The sequence below is a fragment of the Oncorhynchus masou genome, chromosome 12 (assembly GCF_036934945.1).
Source record: "Oncorhynchus masou masou isolate Uvic2021 chromosome 12, UVic_Omas_1.1, whole genome shotgun sequence".
NCBI classification, from domain to species: Eukaryota; Metazoa; Chordata; class Actinopteri; order Salmoniformes; family Salmonidae; genus Oncorhynchus; species Oncorhynchus masou.
In genome coordinates this window covers 54491684-54509927 of record NC_088223.1, presented here as the reverse complement: position 1 = coordinate 54509927, position 18244 = coordinate 54491684, and the positions used below count along the sequence as shown (strand labels likewise).

At 42.5% G+C, this 18244-nt stretch overlaps 1 protein-coding gene across 1 annotated transcript in view; it reads left to right on the top strand.

Annotated features, from left to right (window-relative positions):
• LOC135550441 (gamma-aminobutyric acid receptor subunit alpha-3-like) overlaps positions 1 to 18244 on the top strand; it is a 151824-nt gene that overhangs the window by 111769 nt on the left and 21811 nt on the right. Inside the window, exon 6 of the mRNA XM_064981235.1 lies at positions 1752 to 1834. Within this exon, the coding sequence (XP_064837307.1) occupies positions 1752 to 1834 (83 nt within the window). The remainder of the gene's footprint in view (positions 1 to 1751; positions 1835 to 18244) is intronic.

Here is an 18244-nt window from a genome sequence, read left to right as displayed (position 1 = left end):
TCCCATGATGTCAAGCAAAGAGGCACTGAGTTTGAAGTTAGGCCTTGAAATTCATCCACAGGTACACCTTCAAGTGACTCAAATGATGTCAACTAGCCTTTCATCTAAAGCCATGACATCATTTTCTGGAATTTTCCAAGCGGTTTAAAGGCACAGTCAACCATATACCATGGCCGTCTCAGTCACCAGATCTCAACCAAATCGAACACTTATGGGAGATACTGCAGCAGTGCCTGAGACAGTGTTTTCCACCACCATCAACAAAACACCAATTGATGGAATCGCACTCTTCCAATAGAGTTCCAGACACTTGTATAATCTGTTCCAAGGTGCATTGAAGCAGTTCTGGCTCGTTTTGGCCCAACGCCTTATTAAGACACTTTATGTTGGTGTTTCCTTTATTTGGGCAGTTACCTGTACATTTCTATACAAATGCCTATACTTATGCCATTGCTCAGGAAGAAGTATGTTCTGTTTCTTAGTCACGATGAGGTCCCATAAGGCTCATAGTTGTATTTCCACCACTGTCTAATGGAGGTCCCGGTAGAATGAACTATGGACCCAGATAGTGTCATTGACATGCCATTCTGAAGTAATGCTCAATGTCCACCATTATTAATGTCATGTGGAATGGCAAAAGGGACTCAGTAAGGAGAATGGTACAGTACTGGTTCTGTCGTTGTGTGTTGTGAGATGTGATCTCCCAGGCAGATGCCTGTCTCCTCCCGTCACTGCAGCTTGATTTGCAGAGCTCCCTCCATCAGGAGTGGAGTAGGTGATGTGCCGAGGATCAGCGGGTCAATATCTAATCAACTGGATGAGGAGGCTACAGGAGACCACATAGCTCAGGGGACTAGCTGACTGTCTGGCTGCTCCACAGGTCTGCAGAGCTGTCTGTCTGGCTGGACCTGGCCTTAGTAGTGGGGGGAGGGAGTGGGAGGTTTGAGCTATGCTGATGGGAAAACTGACAAATCACTGGCTACCAAGACATACTGTAGTAGCCCTCAACAGGCACATTGATGGCTAGACGCACTACAGTATGTAACTGCACATGCTGACTGTTCCCCTCACTCACATCAACCCCCCCTCTCCTTTCAACAAAACCCAAATGTCGGGGAAGTCTCAGAACAGCAGATTATCTCTGGCAAACCATCATATTAATTATTTAGGTTGGTGCTTATTTTTGTCCTGCTTCACATGTGTAAATATGCCTGTGTGAACTGGAAATTTGTTTTTTTTACATATCCCAACTCCCCTTGAGAGGCAACTCTAGGGTAATTAGGGTTAAGTGCCTTGCTCAAGGGCACATCAACAGATTTTTCCCTTTGTCAACTCGTGGATTCAAACTAGCAACCTTTAGGTCACTGGCCCAACGCTCTAAACTCTAGGCTACCTGCCACCCCTATTCCCCTGCCATTGGGGGCAGGGCAACCTTGGGTGACCCAAAGGAGGCGTGGTGTATGCTTACTGTATTCAGATACAGAGGAAAATGACTAAGGCCCTGAAGCTCTGCGTGACAGGTTGAGAGACTAAGAATGATGCAGAATGGTGTGCAGTAGAAGTTATTGAAGTGGGCGAGCCACTGCTTTGGCCTTTAGAAAGATACTGAACAGGATCTGGCAAATTAAAAGGATGTCTCAACACATAAAGCTTTAACGTACAGAATGTGTTGGTGCCATGTGACAGGTGTCATGGAGTGTTTAAGGCCTGTCACTAACATGTGTTTGTTGTTTTTCTCCCTCTCTGACCAGGCTGACCATCCATGCTGAGTGTCCCATGCACTTGGAGGATTTCCCCATGGATACACACGCCTGTCCTCTGAAGTTTGGAAGCTGTAAGTCTCTCGAGATACACATCTGTATCAGGTCCACATAGCTGACATCACAGAAATGGAGGTCATAGATCAAATCGGACATCTACGTGTAAAGTAATGGTCCGTTGTTCTTCGCCAACTTGCCATGGACCGTGTGAATTGCATGTAACGTTCAAGTATAATAGAGGCCTTTACCATCCGTTCTATCTCCATCCCTGTCACTCTCCTCCTCAACCAGACTCATATGTTTCACCGCGTATAGAACTGGGAGATGTTATTTCATAAGTTAATGATCCAAGATAATAAAAACTCTGCCATTATTAAAAGTCAGAGTGATGTGGTCAGAACATTGTGAATAAAGTCCTGTGTGGCTCAGTCGGTAGAGCATGGCGCTTGCAACGCCAAGCGTCGTGGGTTCGATTCCCACTGGGGCCACCCATATGCAAAAGTAGTGGCCCCAGCTGACTTGTAAGTCGCTTTGGACAAAAGCGTCTGCTAAATGGGATATATATATATATATATTTAATAAAACCGCATCCGGCCAATACTACAAAAGGAGTCCTTTCAGGGACATTTGTTCCGTCAGCAAACAGGTCTCTTATTGGCAGACTCACAATGCTCCCTTCGGCACGGCTCCTCCTCTAATCTGTATCCACAGTTGAAGTCGTAAGTATACATACACTTAGGTTGGAGTCATTAAAGCTCATTTTTCAACCACTCCACAAATTTCTTGTTAACAAACTATAGTTCTGAGGGCGGAGCTATCATGTCAGAGTGAACGGCTGTTTGTGAGAGGCTCCTGCAACTTTTTTGCTAAATAATCTAACTTAACCTACTTTATGGCACTTTTTTCAACAAACGTTTATTTCTAATACAATATTGTAACTTTCTATGTGAAAATACAGAGTAATAAGCGACCAAAGGACAAAAAATCCACAGCGGAGGCCTACTCCCCACTAAACAACGAGACAGACATGGCGGAAGGCACAGGCAACTACGTGACATTCACAGAACTTACCCGGGCTTTCTGGGAGCTACGTGTTGCTTTAGCTGAGGATCTTCAGGCTACTATTGCTGAACTGGACACCGAAATCGAGAGCATCATTCAAACGATCGCTTCGCAGGGCCAGAGTATTGTGGACCTTGAGAAGGCTTCTGAATTTAACGCTGGTCTGATCGACTAGTTAGAGAAGCTATTGCTGGATAGTGTGCAGAGGCTTTCTGTGAAAGTGGTCGACCTGGAGGGCCGATCCAGATGTAATAACCTTTGCGCCGTTGGTCTGGCAGAGGGGGTGGAGGCGGGCTCTCGCCCCACCGACTTCTTTGTTAAGCTATTGAAGGATGCAATGGGATCGGATGTTTTGGCTTCGGATCCCCAGCTGGACCGTGCACATCGCTCCCTTGTCCCAGTGCCTGGACCGGGCCAATATCCTCGCCCAGTAATCATCTGTTGTCACAGTTTCACAACCAAGGATCTTATCCTGCGCGAAGCTCCAATGAGGGGCAACCTGTTACATAAAGGGCACCCCTTCCGTGTCTCTGAGGATTATGCACCCGATGTGGCAAAGCACCGCGCCGGCTACAGAGATGTCATGACCAAACTCTACAAACTCCATCTTCGCCCAGCCTTGCTCTTCCCTGCAAGACTAAGAATTACCCCACCTTCCGGTGAGAAGATTTGGTTCTCCTCGGTTTTGGACGCAGAGAAGTTAATCCGGGAATATACGCCAATCCCCCGTACAGGTTAGAGTGCCTTGTCATTGTGTGTTAGGGTCTGCTCATGGACTCGAATCCATACTATACCATAACGGGTGAAACAGTATTAAACTGTCTCAGCAAGGGCTACCGAACATGTAAGACGCTGTGCCGATGAATGGATGGCGGTCAGAGCTCTCATTTAACATTAAATTCACTTTCATTCCGGCTGTGTTCAGAGCGATGCCTATTTGTGAGGCCTTCCAGGTTTGATCATTGACACTTTCGGATGGATATACTTATATTCCCCCATTATTGTTTTGTTTCGTTATTTATTGCTTGCAGGGGACTGGGGGTAATGGTTGGGTAGGGGCAGACGCAGACACCTGGTTAGCAAGTTGATGTTTTGTGCCGTTCTGCCTTTGTCTAGCCGTGGGCCTCTCTCCCGACTAGATTCCCACTAGCCCTCTGTAGTGCTTGTGTCTGTGTAGGTGTGAGTACACAAAATTATTATTTGTACTTTGTTATTATTTTCTCTTAGCATTTTAGTATTATGTATGTGTATATTTTAAATTAGTGTAGATTATCATTCGTGTGTGTGTGTGTGTGTGTGTGTGTGTGTGTGTGTGTGTGTATATTTTTTAAATATATATTGTTATATATGTCTTTTTTTGTATGTGTGTGTGTGTATATGTATGGATTTTGCTAAATTAATCTTTAAAAATTAATCTTTAAAATCTTAATCTTAAAAAAAAAACATATATATTATTTTATTTTATTTTATTTTTTGTTGTTGATTGGGGGGTACGTTTAATTTAGCAAAATCCTTGTTCTGATCTCCTAACACACAATATGTAAATATACTGCTGTGTATGTCGGTTGCTGATGGTTTATGTTTAGACCGGCATTGCTTAGCAATATAATCGTGTGATGCTATATGTTGCTTATTAACTCAGAGATTGACCCAAGACGGCCCTTAAGTGCGCAATATGTTTACATTGCAGCTTATTCTGTTTAGGTTTATTAGATGCTTATTGAACACTTTATTCGCGGGAGCCTCCTCAGTTCATATGTTAGTAGAAGTTCTAGGATAGTGAGGTGAACGTATAGTTGGGATTTTATTTTTGTTTTAATTCTTGTTCGAGGTCGGACCGTGCCTTTTTGGCATCGGCCAGACAATGTTTATTATTTGTATTTTTCTATTTTTTTTCTCTCCTATTTGTGTATACCTGTTAAATGTGGGATGATGGGGGGGGGGGGTGTAAGTGTTGGGGAAGGTAGGGGAACAGGGTGGGAAGTAAAGGTGCTTGCAGGGGGAGGGGTGGGTTGGATACTGCTCAGGTGTAGGTGCTACATATGCTAATCGTGATGGTTTGGTGCGCCTTCTTACCTTTTTAGTGAGTTACATGTTATGCAGACCACCATAGGAACGACAAATGAGAGGAGGGCGGGGCTTACATTCACTTCCTGGAATGTCAAGGGTTTAAACGAACCAATTAAGAGAGGCAAGGTCCTAGCCCACTTGAAAACACTCTCGTCTGATATTATATTTTTGCAAGAAACCCATCTGAAAAATCCTTCTCATAGCAGACTTAATTGTAGGTGGGTGGGGCAAGTGTATCACTCTAACTTCTCTGCCAAAACAAGAGGCACAGCGATTCTGGTACGGAAAGGAATTCCTTTTCTACATACAGTGGGGCAAAAAAGTATTTAGTCATCCACCAATTGTTTAGTCATCCACCAAAGTTCTCCCACTTAAAAATATGAGAGAGACCTGTCATTTTCATCATAGGTACACTTCAACTATGACAGAGAAAATGAGAAAAAATATCCAGAAAATCACATTGTAGGATTTTAAATTTATTTATTTGCAAATTATGGTGGAAAATAAGTATTTGGTCACCTACAAACAAGCAAGATTTCTGTATCTCACAGACCTGCAACTTCTTCTTTAAGAGGCTCCTCTGTCCTCCACTCGTTACCTGTATTAATGGCACCTGTTTGAACTTGTTATCAGTATAAAAGACCACAACCTCAAACACTTTTTTTTGCCCCACTGTAAAACCACTATTGGGGATAAAGAGGGTCGTTATGTGATCGTAATAGGAGAGATCCACTCTACGTCAGTAACTCTACTAAATATCTATGGGCCAAACATTGATGACCCCTCTTTTTTCAAAAGAGTCCATGCCCTGATTCCAGATATCTCCCATACTAACCTGGTCATTGGAGGGGACCTTAACTGTGTGCTAGACCAATATTTGAATAGATCCTCTACCCAGCGAACCCCTACCTCCTATTCAAGCGAATTCTTGAAAACCTACATAAAAAATTCTAACTTATTTGATATATGGAGGATCGCTAGCCCTACCGGTAGGGAATACTCCTTTTACTCTCATGTTCACAATGTTTATACTCGAATTGACTACTTTTTGGTTGATGCTAATCTACTCCCCTATACCTGTAATGTTAGGTATCATGATATTATAATCTCGGACCACAGTCCACTCACCTTCTCCCTGAGATTGGGTGACATCGTACCAAACGAGAGGGTCTGTGGGTTGAATCCTCAGGAGTAGGCAAAACAGAGGAAAACTGGAGGGACAAATTCACATACTGGATAGGGAGAATGCTAGCCATCCATCTATGGAGAAGCATAAAAAATTACCTTATTTAAAATTTGAATATAATCTGATTTTCTCAGCTAAAATTGCTAAATCTTTTCTCTATGCCAAGCAAAAATATTTTGTTTTTGGTGACAAAGCACACAAATTACTCACCAGACAACTTTGAAAAAATGTGAGTGACCGAATGATTCACAAAGTTAAATCTGCATCTGGGGAATTACTCTCTTCCCCCAAAGACATCAATGACAGATTCCGTCAGTTTTATGAGACTCTATATACATCTAAATCCTAACCCGTTAATTATGCAAAATGTTTTGGAGGACTGTAATCTTCCTGCCCTGAACCAGGAAGATTCTAACTTCCTGAATAAGGAAATATCTCTTGAAGAAATTTGATAAACAATTAAATCTCTAAAGAGTGGCAAGACCCCGCCCGGGCCCAGATGGATACCCTGGTGAATTCTATAAAACATTCAGCAACATGCTCTCTCCCTACCTGCACAAAATGTTGGTTCAGGCCAATGAGGATGGAGCTCTCCTATCTACTTTGGATGAAGCATTCATTACAGTTATACATAAGAAGGGTAAAGATCCAGAAGAGGTAGGGTCATACGGACCCATATCTATCCTTAATTCAGACCAAAGGTTTTAGCAAAAACTATGGCTAAAGGCCACTCAGCAAGGAAGAAGCCACTGCTCCAGACCCGCCATAAAAAGCCAAACTACTGTTTGTAACTGCACATCATACTATTTGAATAAATGTCCTCTGGTCTGATGAAACAAAAAATAGAACTGTTTGGCTATAATGACCATCGTTATGTTTGGAGGAAAAAGGCGGAGGCTTGCAAGCTGAAGAACACCATCCCAACCATGAAGCACAGGGGTGGCAACACCATGTTGTGGGGGCGCTTTGCTGCAGGAGGGACTGGTGCACTTCACAAAATAGATGGTATCATAAGGGGGGAACATTATGAGGATATATTGAAGCAACATCTCAGGACATCAGTCAGGAAGTTAAAGCTTGGTCAAAATGGGCCTTCCAAATGGACAATGACCCCAAGCATACTTCCAAAAATGTGGCAAAATGGCTTAAGGACAGTAAAGTAAAGGTATTGGAGTGGCCATCACAAAGCTCTGACGTCAAACCCATAGAACAATTGTGGGCAGAACTGAAAAAGCATGTGTGAGCAAGGAGGCCTACAAACCTGACTCAGTTACACCAGCTCTGTCAGGAGGAATGGGTCAAAATTCACCCAATTTATTGTGGGATGCTTGTGGAAGGCTACCTGAAACGTTTGACCCAAGTTAGGCAATGCTACCAATTACTAATTGAGTGTATGTAAACTTCTGGCCCACTGCAAATGTGATGAAAGAAAGAAATGCTCGAAAAATTATTCTCTCTACTATTACTCTGACATTTCACAGTCTTAAAATAAAGTGGTGATCCTAACTGACCTAAAACAGGGAATTTTTACTAGGATTAAATGTCAGGAATTGTGAAAAACTGAGTTTAATTGTAGTTGGCTAAGGTGCATGTAAACTTCCGACTTCAACTGTATGTCAATGGAAATCCGCTGCAAAGACCAAGAACAATCGTCTCCTTAGCGCAACGGCACATGGTTGGCATGTAATTAGCGGCCTTTGTTTAGGCCTGCCGTGTTACAGCACTTGCTCGCCCCACTCACCGCTATTATACATTTGATTTTATTTGGATCCCAATTAGCTTTAGCGGAAGCAGCAGCTACTCTTCCTAGTTCCCAGAAGAAACACAAAACATGACAAGTAACAAAACACTGATATACTGGTAGACATGGACAGTAACACAGAAATTTAAAAAACCAACAATATACAAATTATACAACAAAAAAATTATACACACTAGGGCTGACCCCATTTAGTTGACTGGTCAATTGTTTGGTCTATTGGTGGTTGACCGCGATTTATTTAAAGCAGCCACATTTTTTTGTATTTTTTTCATGGTGCATAAGACACCTGTCTGATTCGTACCTGTCTCGGGGGTGGCACAGTCCATCACTGTAAGACATGTGATACTGATATTTTATATGGTTATATTATGTAAAAATAAGAATTTCACTGTAAGATTGGCGCCTTTCCCTGTGTTGCTATGTGCATAATAGCAAAATTAACCAGCATATTGAGAACGATGCAGCAGAGGACAAGGAAACAGCCCTTGCCTTAAGCCCTCTTCAAATGGGATTAGTTTTACTGGGGGTGGTCCGGTAATGTAATTACAGACTTGCTCAAACCCTTACAACTCATTGTAAGGGTACCAATCATGTATACTTGCATGCCTTTGGTACGTCATAGAATACATTTTAATTTTTTATTTCACCTTTATTTAACCAGGCAAGTCAGTTAAGAACAAATTCTTATTTTCAATGATGGCCTGGGAACAGTGGGTTAACTGCCTGTTCAGGGGCAGAACGACAGATTTGTACCTTGTCAGCTCGGGGGTTTGAACTCACTCCCTTCCGGTTACTAGTCCAACGCTCTAACCACTAGGCTACCCTGCCGCCCCAAAGCAAAGAAGCTGTGAAAAGAGATTCATTATTGCTTATTCTACAAAGATATTCTAAATGGCCTGGACATATTTGTTGGTACCCTTTTAGAAAAGATAATAAATAATTGGATTATAGTGATATTTCAAACTAATTCGTTTCTTTAATTAGTATCACATATGCCTCCAATCTTGTGATCAGTCATTCAGTCTATTTAAATGGAGAAAAGTAGTCACTGAGCTGTTTGGTATCATTGTGTGCACAACACTGAACACGGACCAGAGAAAGCAAAGGAGAGAGATGTCTGAGGAGATCAGAAAGACAATAATAGACAAGCATGGTAAAGGTAAAGACTACAAGACCATATCCAAGCAGCTTGATGTTCCTGTGACAACAGTTGCAAATATTATTAAGAAGTTTAAGGTCCAAGGAACTGTAGCCAACCTCCCTGGGCGCGGCCGCAAGAGGAAAATCAACCCCAGATTGAACAGAAGGATAGTATGAATGGTAGAAAAAGAACCAAGGATAACTGCCAAAGAGACACAAGCAGAACTCCAAGGTGAAGGCACGTCAGTTTCTGATCGGACCATTAGTCTCTTTTTGAGCGAAAGTGGGCTCCATGGAAGAAGACCCAGGGGGACTCCACTTTTGAAAGAGAAACATAAAAGCTAGACTGGATTTTGCTAAAATGCATATTGACAAGCCACAATCCTTCTGGGAGAATGTCCTTTGGACAGATGAGTCAAAACTGGAGCTTTTTAGCAAGTCACAGCTCTATGTTCACAGATTAAAAAATGAAGCTTTCAAAGAAAAGAACACCATACCTACAGTGAAACATGGAGGAGGCTCAGTTCTGTTTTGGGGCTGCTTTGCTGCACCTGGCACAGGGTGCCTTGAATCTGTGCAGGGCACAATGAATCTCAAGACTATGAAGGCATTTTTGAGTGATACGTACTGCCCAGTGTCAGAAAGCTCTATCTCAGTTACAGGTCATGGGTCCTCCAACAGGATAATGACCCAAAACACAAAGCTAAAAGCACCCAAGAATGGATAAGAACAAAACATTGGACTGATCTGAATCGAACATCAATGGAAAGAGCTGAAACTTGCAGTCTGGAGAAGGCACCCATCAAACCTGAGACAGCTGGAGCAGTTTGCTCAGGAAGAGTGGGCCAAACTATCTGTTAATTGATCGCAAAGCAGCATACAACTGACCTAAACGTTTGGAAATGATAAGTTCACTTTCGCATGCAAAGCCTTAAAACGCATCTCAAGTGCAAGTGCACTGTTTAGCTCACATCTGAATATCCTAATGATTATGATCACACTTCCTCAATTAAAATATTATGGTGACACTATAGCAAATATGGTTTGGTATGGTTTAGAAACTTGGGAACCAAGCTCGAATTATCAGTGTAGCCCTGTTATAGCTTGAACTTGTTGAAATACTGTATATTCACGCCTAGAAAAAACCTCCAGGCTTACGTCATAACTGTCAAATTATAGAAAAAAGAAAGAACTACAGGGGGCAGTTTGGAACAAACGAATCCCCTCTGAATCTTCCTCTGGAATAACGGATATTCTGGGGTAATAATAATAATATAATATATCCCATTTAGCAGACACTTTTGTCCAAGGCGACTTACAAGTCGGCTGGGGCCACTACTTTTACATATGGGTGGCCCTAGCGGGAATCGAACCCACGACGCTTGGCGTTGCAAGCGCCATGCTCTACCGACTGAGCCACACAGGACCCCTAATTACATAACCAATGTTCTCTAGTAATATTAGTCCCGTGCGAATAGAGTTTAGCCTAATTGTCTAAGAAAGCAAACCCCAACTTAATTAGATCTCAAATCAATAGCCTAACTGTTAAATGTGCCTGACTTTATAAATCATCAATATATATCTACATAAATAAAACAGATCTTGCTTCTGTTGCCTGTTTGAGTGTTTGTTTAATAGCCTACTGATTCTGTGAGCACCAAGCCTCATGCAACGGCAAAATGTCAGACAAAGCAACTGCAGAGATTTGGCTGTTTTTAATCTTTGCTATGCTGTAATAAAGGCTTTACACTTTTCTTCATTTAGAGCAGACTGGTGTTACTTAAAATTATTCAGTGTTGTTTACTCTGTTCCAAACAGGCAGAAAAGGTATCTAACAGCACCTGTTTGTCACACATACTATGCCCGTACCTCTTGCTCCTGCTCCTATACCCTCCCTTTTTCTTGATCTCCTTCTCACTGATATTATTACAATTATTATTATGATCATTATAATAATAAGTAATGTCGTTATCATTAGTGGGCTTGGTATAGTATCCTTCTATTACTTCCATTGAGCTGTAGGCCTAAGAGCGCATCCTGTTTTGTCTTAATTTTTCTTTTGGAAAAGTTTTATTGGTACAATTCCTTTAAAAACAGCTCATACATTTTTTTACATCATTTATACACATAAAAACGGCAAAAAGGCATAAAACACAGCATTTGAAAGTTACATTTAAATTTGTTAAAAAGTACATGTTGTTAAAACCAATGAAAACAACTACGAATAAAAGTACTTTCCTTGTAAAAACATCAAATCTGTAAAAGCCATTTAAAATGTGTACTAATGATCTAACAAAGGTAAAACATTTTTAAGACATGTTAAAAAGCCAGTTTGTTAAAAGGCTGTCTTCAGTCCCTTGTACAGGAGCGGGGTGAGTCTTTATCAAGCTCACCTCATCCTGCTCTTCTGAATAGATCATCGTCTCGTCCTTCGGGGCCCAGAGGGGATCCCTCCCCTAGGCGCATCGCCCTAGGCGCCGCAGCGCTGTCAGGCCGTGGCCGCCGGGACCTAGGGTGTTGTGGGGGACCCTTCGCTTGGGGTCGAGGCCCCCTTTCTTCCGTACCACCCCAGGGCTTCCGTGGCTACCATGGCCACTGCCTGGGGGGTGGTCTCTACGTTTTTCGCTACCAGCAGGTTACGGGAGGACCACAGTGCTTCCTTCAGGCACATGAGGGTGGACCAGAGCTTGGTGAAGGTCTTCGATGGAATGGGCCTTCGGCCCACCCCATACAGCACGAGCTGAGGTGTTAGGTCCTCCCCTGCTGGCAGACACGAGGTGATCAGGGGGCCTGCTTCCTTCCACAGGTCCCTGGCGGCTCTGCACTCCCAGAGCATGTGCCTCACCGACTCTTCTTGGCCACAGCCTGGTCGGGGGCACGCGGATATCCTCGCCATGCCCCGTGAGTGCATAACGGCCCTGACCGGGAGGATCTCGTGGGCGACCATCCAGGACAGGTCCCGATGCCGATTCAGGAGAGCAGGATGGGCCACGTTGCGCCAAACCGTTGTGGGCTCACCTATAGCGAGCCCGCGCACTGGACATACTGGTTCCCGACCCTGCACAAGAGAGAGAAGAGAGCGGTGTTTTGTTAAAACCATGACTGTTTCTTTTTCCAGTTTAAAATGTCTTAAAAACTTCTGGAGCTGGACGTAGGGCGGGGGTAGCAGGAAAGAGACTGGGGCTCGCAGGTCGACCTGTTTTGTCTTAATACCATACCTTACTTAGGCCTATATTTCATTATATAGGCTACTGTATCAATCAATCATTCATTCGTTCATGCCATCACACAGCATATGAGACTTTCATGGTTTGAAATGCAATCAAGCATTTTAGTTTTAAAATTAAATAACAAAGCTTTGAATATTTAGCCTAAACTATAAATAAACCGCAATTCAGGAATGCATGCAATTGTTTACACTGTTCCAAATGGTCAGAAAAAATATAGTTTTGTAATCTAACAGCAACTGTTGGGCACACATAATACTGAATGCTGAATACTGAATACTGAATAATACTGAATGCTTGCTCCTACAGTATACCCTCTTTTTTCTGGATCTCCAGTAGTTTCCACAACTGACTTCCCCTTTACGTCCTGAGCAACCAGTAAACATTCACCCATTTTGAGTTTCTTCACATCCTGCTTATCCATTTTGCTGTTGACATTATTGTTTTCGGACATTATTTATGTGATTAGGCTATAGGTCAGGCCCTATTGGTCACATGCATGCGATGTTTACATGTTTCACGTAAAGAGAGCAAGTGTTGAGGGAATAGGGAATGTTCTTCCAAAACAATTGAGGGATTTTGGTAACAGAACATTTCAGTCAGAAACCAATAAGAAACTAAATGGCTGTAATGATGTGGTAGCTTCAGCACGGACAGCACAATCAACACTTGTTGTGGTACCTTTTCATTGCAGTAGGGAGGAGAGAGAGAGAAGTGTGCCAGCCACACAGGCACTTGCTTTTTAACACAGTGTGACCATCGGGCTCTTTCTTGAGTCATTTGTTTATCTTAATTATTTCATCGAACAGTGTGCTTAACCCTTGTGTTGTCTTTAGGGTCATCAATGACCCGCCACTATGTTTAACAGCAGAGAAAAAATACTAAATTATATTTTTTCAATTTGAAATGTGATTACTTTTCCTAGAGTGATCTTAACATTAGAACAAGTTAAACATCGCCTTTGCTCATATTTCCATGAAAGCTGTACACCACCAGGGTACAAAGATTGTCTTAGGGTCATTTTTGACCCGGCAGTTACAAAATCATTTCCACAACACAAAAACCACAGACACACACACACACACACACACAATGCGAAATTGAGATTATGTGTGCTACTGATTGAACTCAGACAACTAAAACTGTCTTGTGCATGTGCAGAATCTCCCTACCATGACCCCACACGACTCAAATTCACAGAATAAAAACCATTTCTAACCAAATAAACAACATTTCAGACAAAATAAACATTTCTTGAAAGCATTGTTTACTATTGGGGAATGCAGTCAGAGGCTATAAAGGTGCTGCAGATGACAGTCCCCCCAGTTCTCTCTTTGCTGAAGCCATGAGTGCACATTTCAGTGCCCAACAGGTCGTAGATCTGATTTTTGTCAGATATCCAGGAGGAACAAGAGAACAATTATTTAGAAGAGGAGGAGGTATCTGAAGAAGAAGACAGGGGACAATACAGCCCAGAGAACAATGCCTCATCTTCAGATGAAGAAGAAATTCCCCAAGCTGAAAGAGAGACATTTTTATCAAAGAACAGCAAAATAACATGGTCCTTGTCACCATATAACATCCAGGGCTCAATGGCAGCACAAAATGTCATTAGGATGACCCCAGGGCCCACAAGACATGAAGTTGCACATGCCCAGGACATCGCCTCAACATTATACATGTTCATCACATCAGCCAATGAAAAAATCATCCTGGAGATAACAAATTTGGAGGATTTCCGTAAAATATGGAGACAACTGGAAAAGGATGGATGAGTTTGACCTGCGTGCCTACACAGGGCTGCTAATCTTAGCGGGTGTGTATAGGTCCTGAGGTGAGGCTACATGTAGTCTCTGGGATGAAGAGAGCGGAAGGGTGATTTTCCATGCCACGATGCCATTGAAAGTCTTTCATACTTTCTCAAGAATGCTATGATTTGACAACCGTGAGTCAAGACCTGCAAGACAGAGACAAACTGGCGGCCATAAGAGAGGTCTGGGAGAAGTGGGTGGAGCGTCTGGCACACCTCTACAACCCTGGGCCTGAAGTAACAGTGGAGGAGCAACTGGTTCCATTCAGAGGTACATTTTTATATTCATATCTGTACTGTAAGTGATTTTCACTGTTAATTGTATTATATATTGCTGTAATATCATTGATTTATGTGATTGTTTTCTGTGACACTGATACTAATTACTGATAGTAATCCCTTTTGTCAAAAGGTTGCTGTCCTTTCCGGCAGTATATGCCCAGCAAGCCAGCAAAGTATGGCATCAAGATATGGTTTGCCTGTGACGCACAATCCAGCTACGCTTGGAAGATGCAAGTCCAGTGGAGGCCTGGAGAAGGACCAGGGGATGCGGGTTGTGCTTGATGTGACAGATGGACTGATGGAGGCACAATGTCACGTGTGGCAATTTCTTCACCTCTTATGAACTCAGCCAGCAGCTACTGAAGAGGAAGATCCCCATGTTTGGCACAGTTAGAGAGAACAAGCCTGAGCCCCCTGCACTCCTCGCAACAAGTGGGAGAGAGGCCTTCTCATAAAAGTTTGCCTTCACCCCCACCACCATTCTAGTTTCTTACCTGCCAAAGAGGAACAAGAATGTGGTCCTCCTGAGCACACTGCACAAAACGGCTGAGATCAGTGATCGTGAGGACAGGAAGACAGCCATAATCCTGGACTACAACCACAACAAAGGAGATGTGGACAACCTGGACAAGGTGATTGGAACTTACAGCTGCAGAAGGATGACCCCTGGCCCCTGGTCATCTTCCATAACATAATTGATGTGTCCTCATACAATGCCTTCGGGATATGGAACAAGATCAACCCTACAGTTGAAGTTGGAAGTTTACATACACCTTAGCCAAATACATTTAAACTCAGTTTTTCACAATTCCTGACATTTAATCAGAGTAATAATTCCCTGTCTTAGGTCAGTTAGGATCACCACTTTATTTTAAGAATGTGAAATGTCAGAATAATAGTAGAGGGAATTATTTATTTCAGCTTTTTTTTCATCACATTCCCAGTGGGTCAGAAGTTTACATACACTCAATTAATATTCGGTAGCATTACCTTTAAATTGTTTAACTTGGGTCAAATATTTCTGGTAGCCTTCCACAAGCTTCCCACAATAAGTTGGGTGAATGTTGGCCCATTCCTCCTGGCAGAGCTGAGCCAGGTCTGTAGGCCTCTTTGCTCGTGCATGCTTTTTTAGTTCTGCCCACAAATATTCTATAGGATTGAGGTCAGGGCTTTGTGATGGCCACTCCAATACCTTGGCTTTTTATGTCCTTAAGCCATTTTGCCACAACTTTGGAAGTATGCTTGGGGTCATTGTCCATTTGGAAGACCCGTTTGCGACCAAGCTTTAACTTCCTGACTGATGTCTTGAGATGTTGCTTCAATATATCCACATAATCTTCCTTCCTCATGAAGCCATCTATTTTGTGAAGTGCACCGGTCTCTCCTGCAGCAAAACACACCCAAAACATGATGCTGCCACCCCCGTGCTTCACAGTTGGGATGGTGTTCTTCGGCTTGCAAGCCTCCCCCTTTTTCCTCCAAACATGGTCATTATGGCCAACAGTTCTATTTTTGTTTCATCAGACCAGAGAACATTTCTCCAGAAAGTATGATTTTTGTCCCCATGTGCAGTTGCAAACCGTAGTCTGGCTTTTTTATGGTGGTTTTGAGCAGTGGCCTTTCAGGTTATGTCGATATAGGACTTGTTTTACTGTGGATATAGATACTTTTCGCACCAAGGTACGTTCATCTCTAGGAGACAGAATGCATCTCCATCCTCAGCAGTATGATGGCTGCGTGGTCCCATGGTGTTTATACTTACATACTGTTGTTTGTACAGATGAACGTAGTACCTTCAGGCGTTTGGAAATTGCTCCCAAGGATGAACCAGACTTGTGGAGGACTACATTTTTTTCTGAGGTCTTGGCTGATTTATTTAGATTTTCCCATGATGTCAGGCAAAGAGGCACTGAGTTTGAAGGTGGGCTTTGAAATACATCCACAGGTACACCTCCAATTGACTCAAATTATCTAACTTAGCCTATCAGAAGCTTCTAAAGCCATAACATAATTTTCTGGAATTTACCAAGCTATTTAAAGGCACAGTCAACTTAGTGTATGTAAACTTCTGACCCACTGGAATTGTGATACAGTGAATGATAAGTGAAATAATCTGTCTATAAATATTGTTGTAAAAATTACTTGTGTCATGCACAAAGTAGATGTCCTAACCGTCTTGCCAAAACTAGAGTTTGTTAACACGAAATTTGTGGAGTGGTTGACAAACGAGTTTTAATGACTCCAACCTAAGTGTATGTAAAGCTCCGACTTCAACTGTACCTGGATGCCTGATAAGCGGAACAAGAGGAGGGTGTTCCTGGAGCAGATGGGAAAGACACTTGTAACCCCACACATTCAAAGAAGGGAGCAATTCCCCTGCACAGCAGCCTCTGTAGCGCATGAGAAAGCTATTCAAGGGGCTGAATCTTGTCCTGATCCACTTGAGGCTGCATCTGGAGCAGGCAAGAGGAGGAGATGCCAATTCTGCCCCCCAAAGAAGGACTGTAAAACAAATACTATGTGCTGCACATGTGAGAAATACATCTGCACAGTCCATGCACACACACTTGCATACTGTCCTACATGTGCTAATTAGAGTTGGTTGATTTATGTTTTTCACATTTTTGTTTTGTATCTATTATCGAATTTTATTATTTCTTATTGTTGATATTTATACACCTTATGGGTGGGGGCAATGGTTAAAAAAATGGAAGAAGACTAGTATTTTGTAGTTGAATTCCTCATTGTACAGTGTATAAGAATATACAGTGCCTTGCGAAAGTATTCGGCCCCCTTGAACTTTGCGACCTTTTGCCACATTTCAGGCTTCAAACAAAAAGATATAAAACTGTATTTTTTTGTGAAGAATCAACAACAAGTGGGACACAATCATGAAGTGGAATGACATTTATTGGATATTTCAAACTTTTTTAACAAATCAAAAACTGAAAAATTGGGCGTGCAAAATTATTCAGCCCCCTTAAGTTAATACTTTGTAGCGCCACCTTTTGCTGCGATTACAGCTGTAAGTCGCTTGGGGTATGTCTCTATCAGTTTTGCACATCGAGAGACTGAAATTTTTTCCCATTCCTCCTTGCAAAACAGCTCGAGCCCAGTGAGGTTGGATGGAGAGCATTTGTGAACAGCAGTTTTCAGTTCTTTCCACAGATTCTCGATTGGATTCAGGTCTGGACTTTGACTTGGCCATTCTAACACCTGGATATGTTTATTTTTGAACCATTCCATTGTAGATTTTGCTTTATGTTTTGGATCATTGTCTTGTTGGAAGACAAATCTCCGTCCCAGTCTCAGGTCTTTTGCAGACTCCATCAGGTTTTCTTCCAGAATGGTCCTGTATTTGGCTCCATCCATCTTCCCATCAATTTTAACCATCTTCCCTGTCCCTGCTGAAGAAAAGCAGGCCCAAACCATGATGCTCCCACCACCATGTTTGACAGTGGGGATGGTAGGGTCAGGGTGATGAGCTGTGTTGCTTTTACGCCAAACATAACGTTTTGCATTGTTGCCAAAAAGTTCAATTTTGGTTTCATCTAACCTTCTTCCACATGTTTGGTGTGTCTCCCAGGTGGCTTTGTGGCAAACTTTAAACAACACTTTTTATGGATATCTTTAAGAAATGGCTTTCTTCTTGCCACTCTTCCATAAAGGCCAGATTTGTGAAATATACGATTGATTGTTGTCCTATGGACAGAGTCTCCCACCTCAGCTGTAGATCTCTGCAGTTCATCCAGAGTGATCATGGGCCTCTTGGCTGCATCTCTGATCAGTCTTCTCCTTGTATGAGCTGAAAGTTTAGAGGGACGGCCAGGTCTTGGTAGATTTGCAGTGGTCTGATACTCCTTCCATTTCAATAGTATCGCTTGCACAGTGCTCCTTGGGATGTTTAAAGCTTGGGAAACCTTTTTGTATCCAAATCCGGCTTTA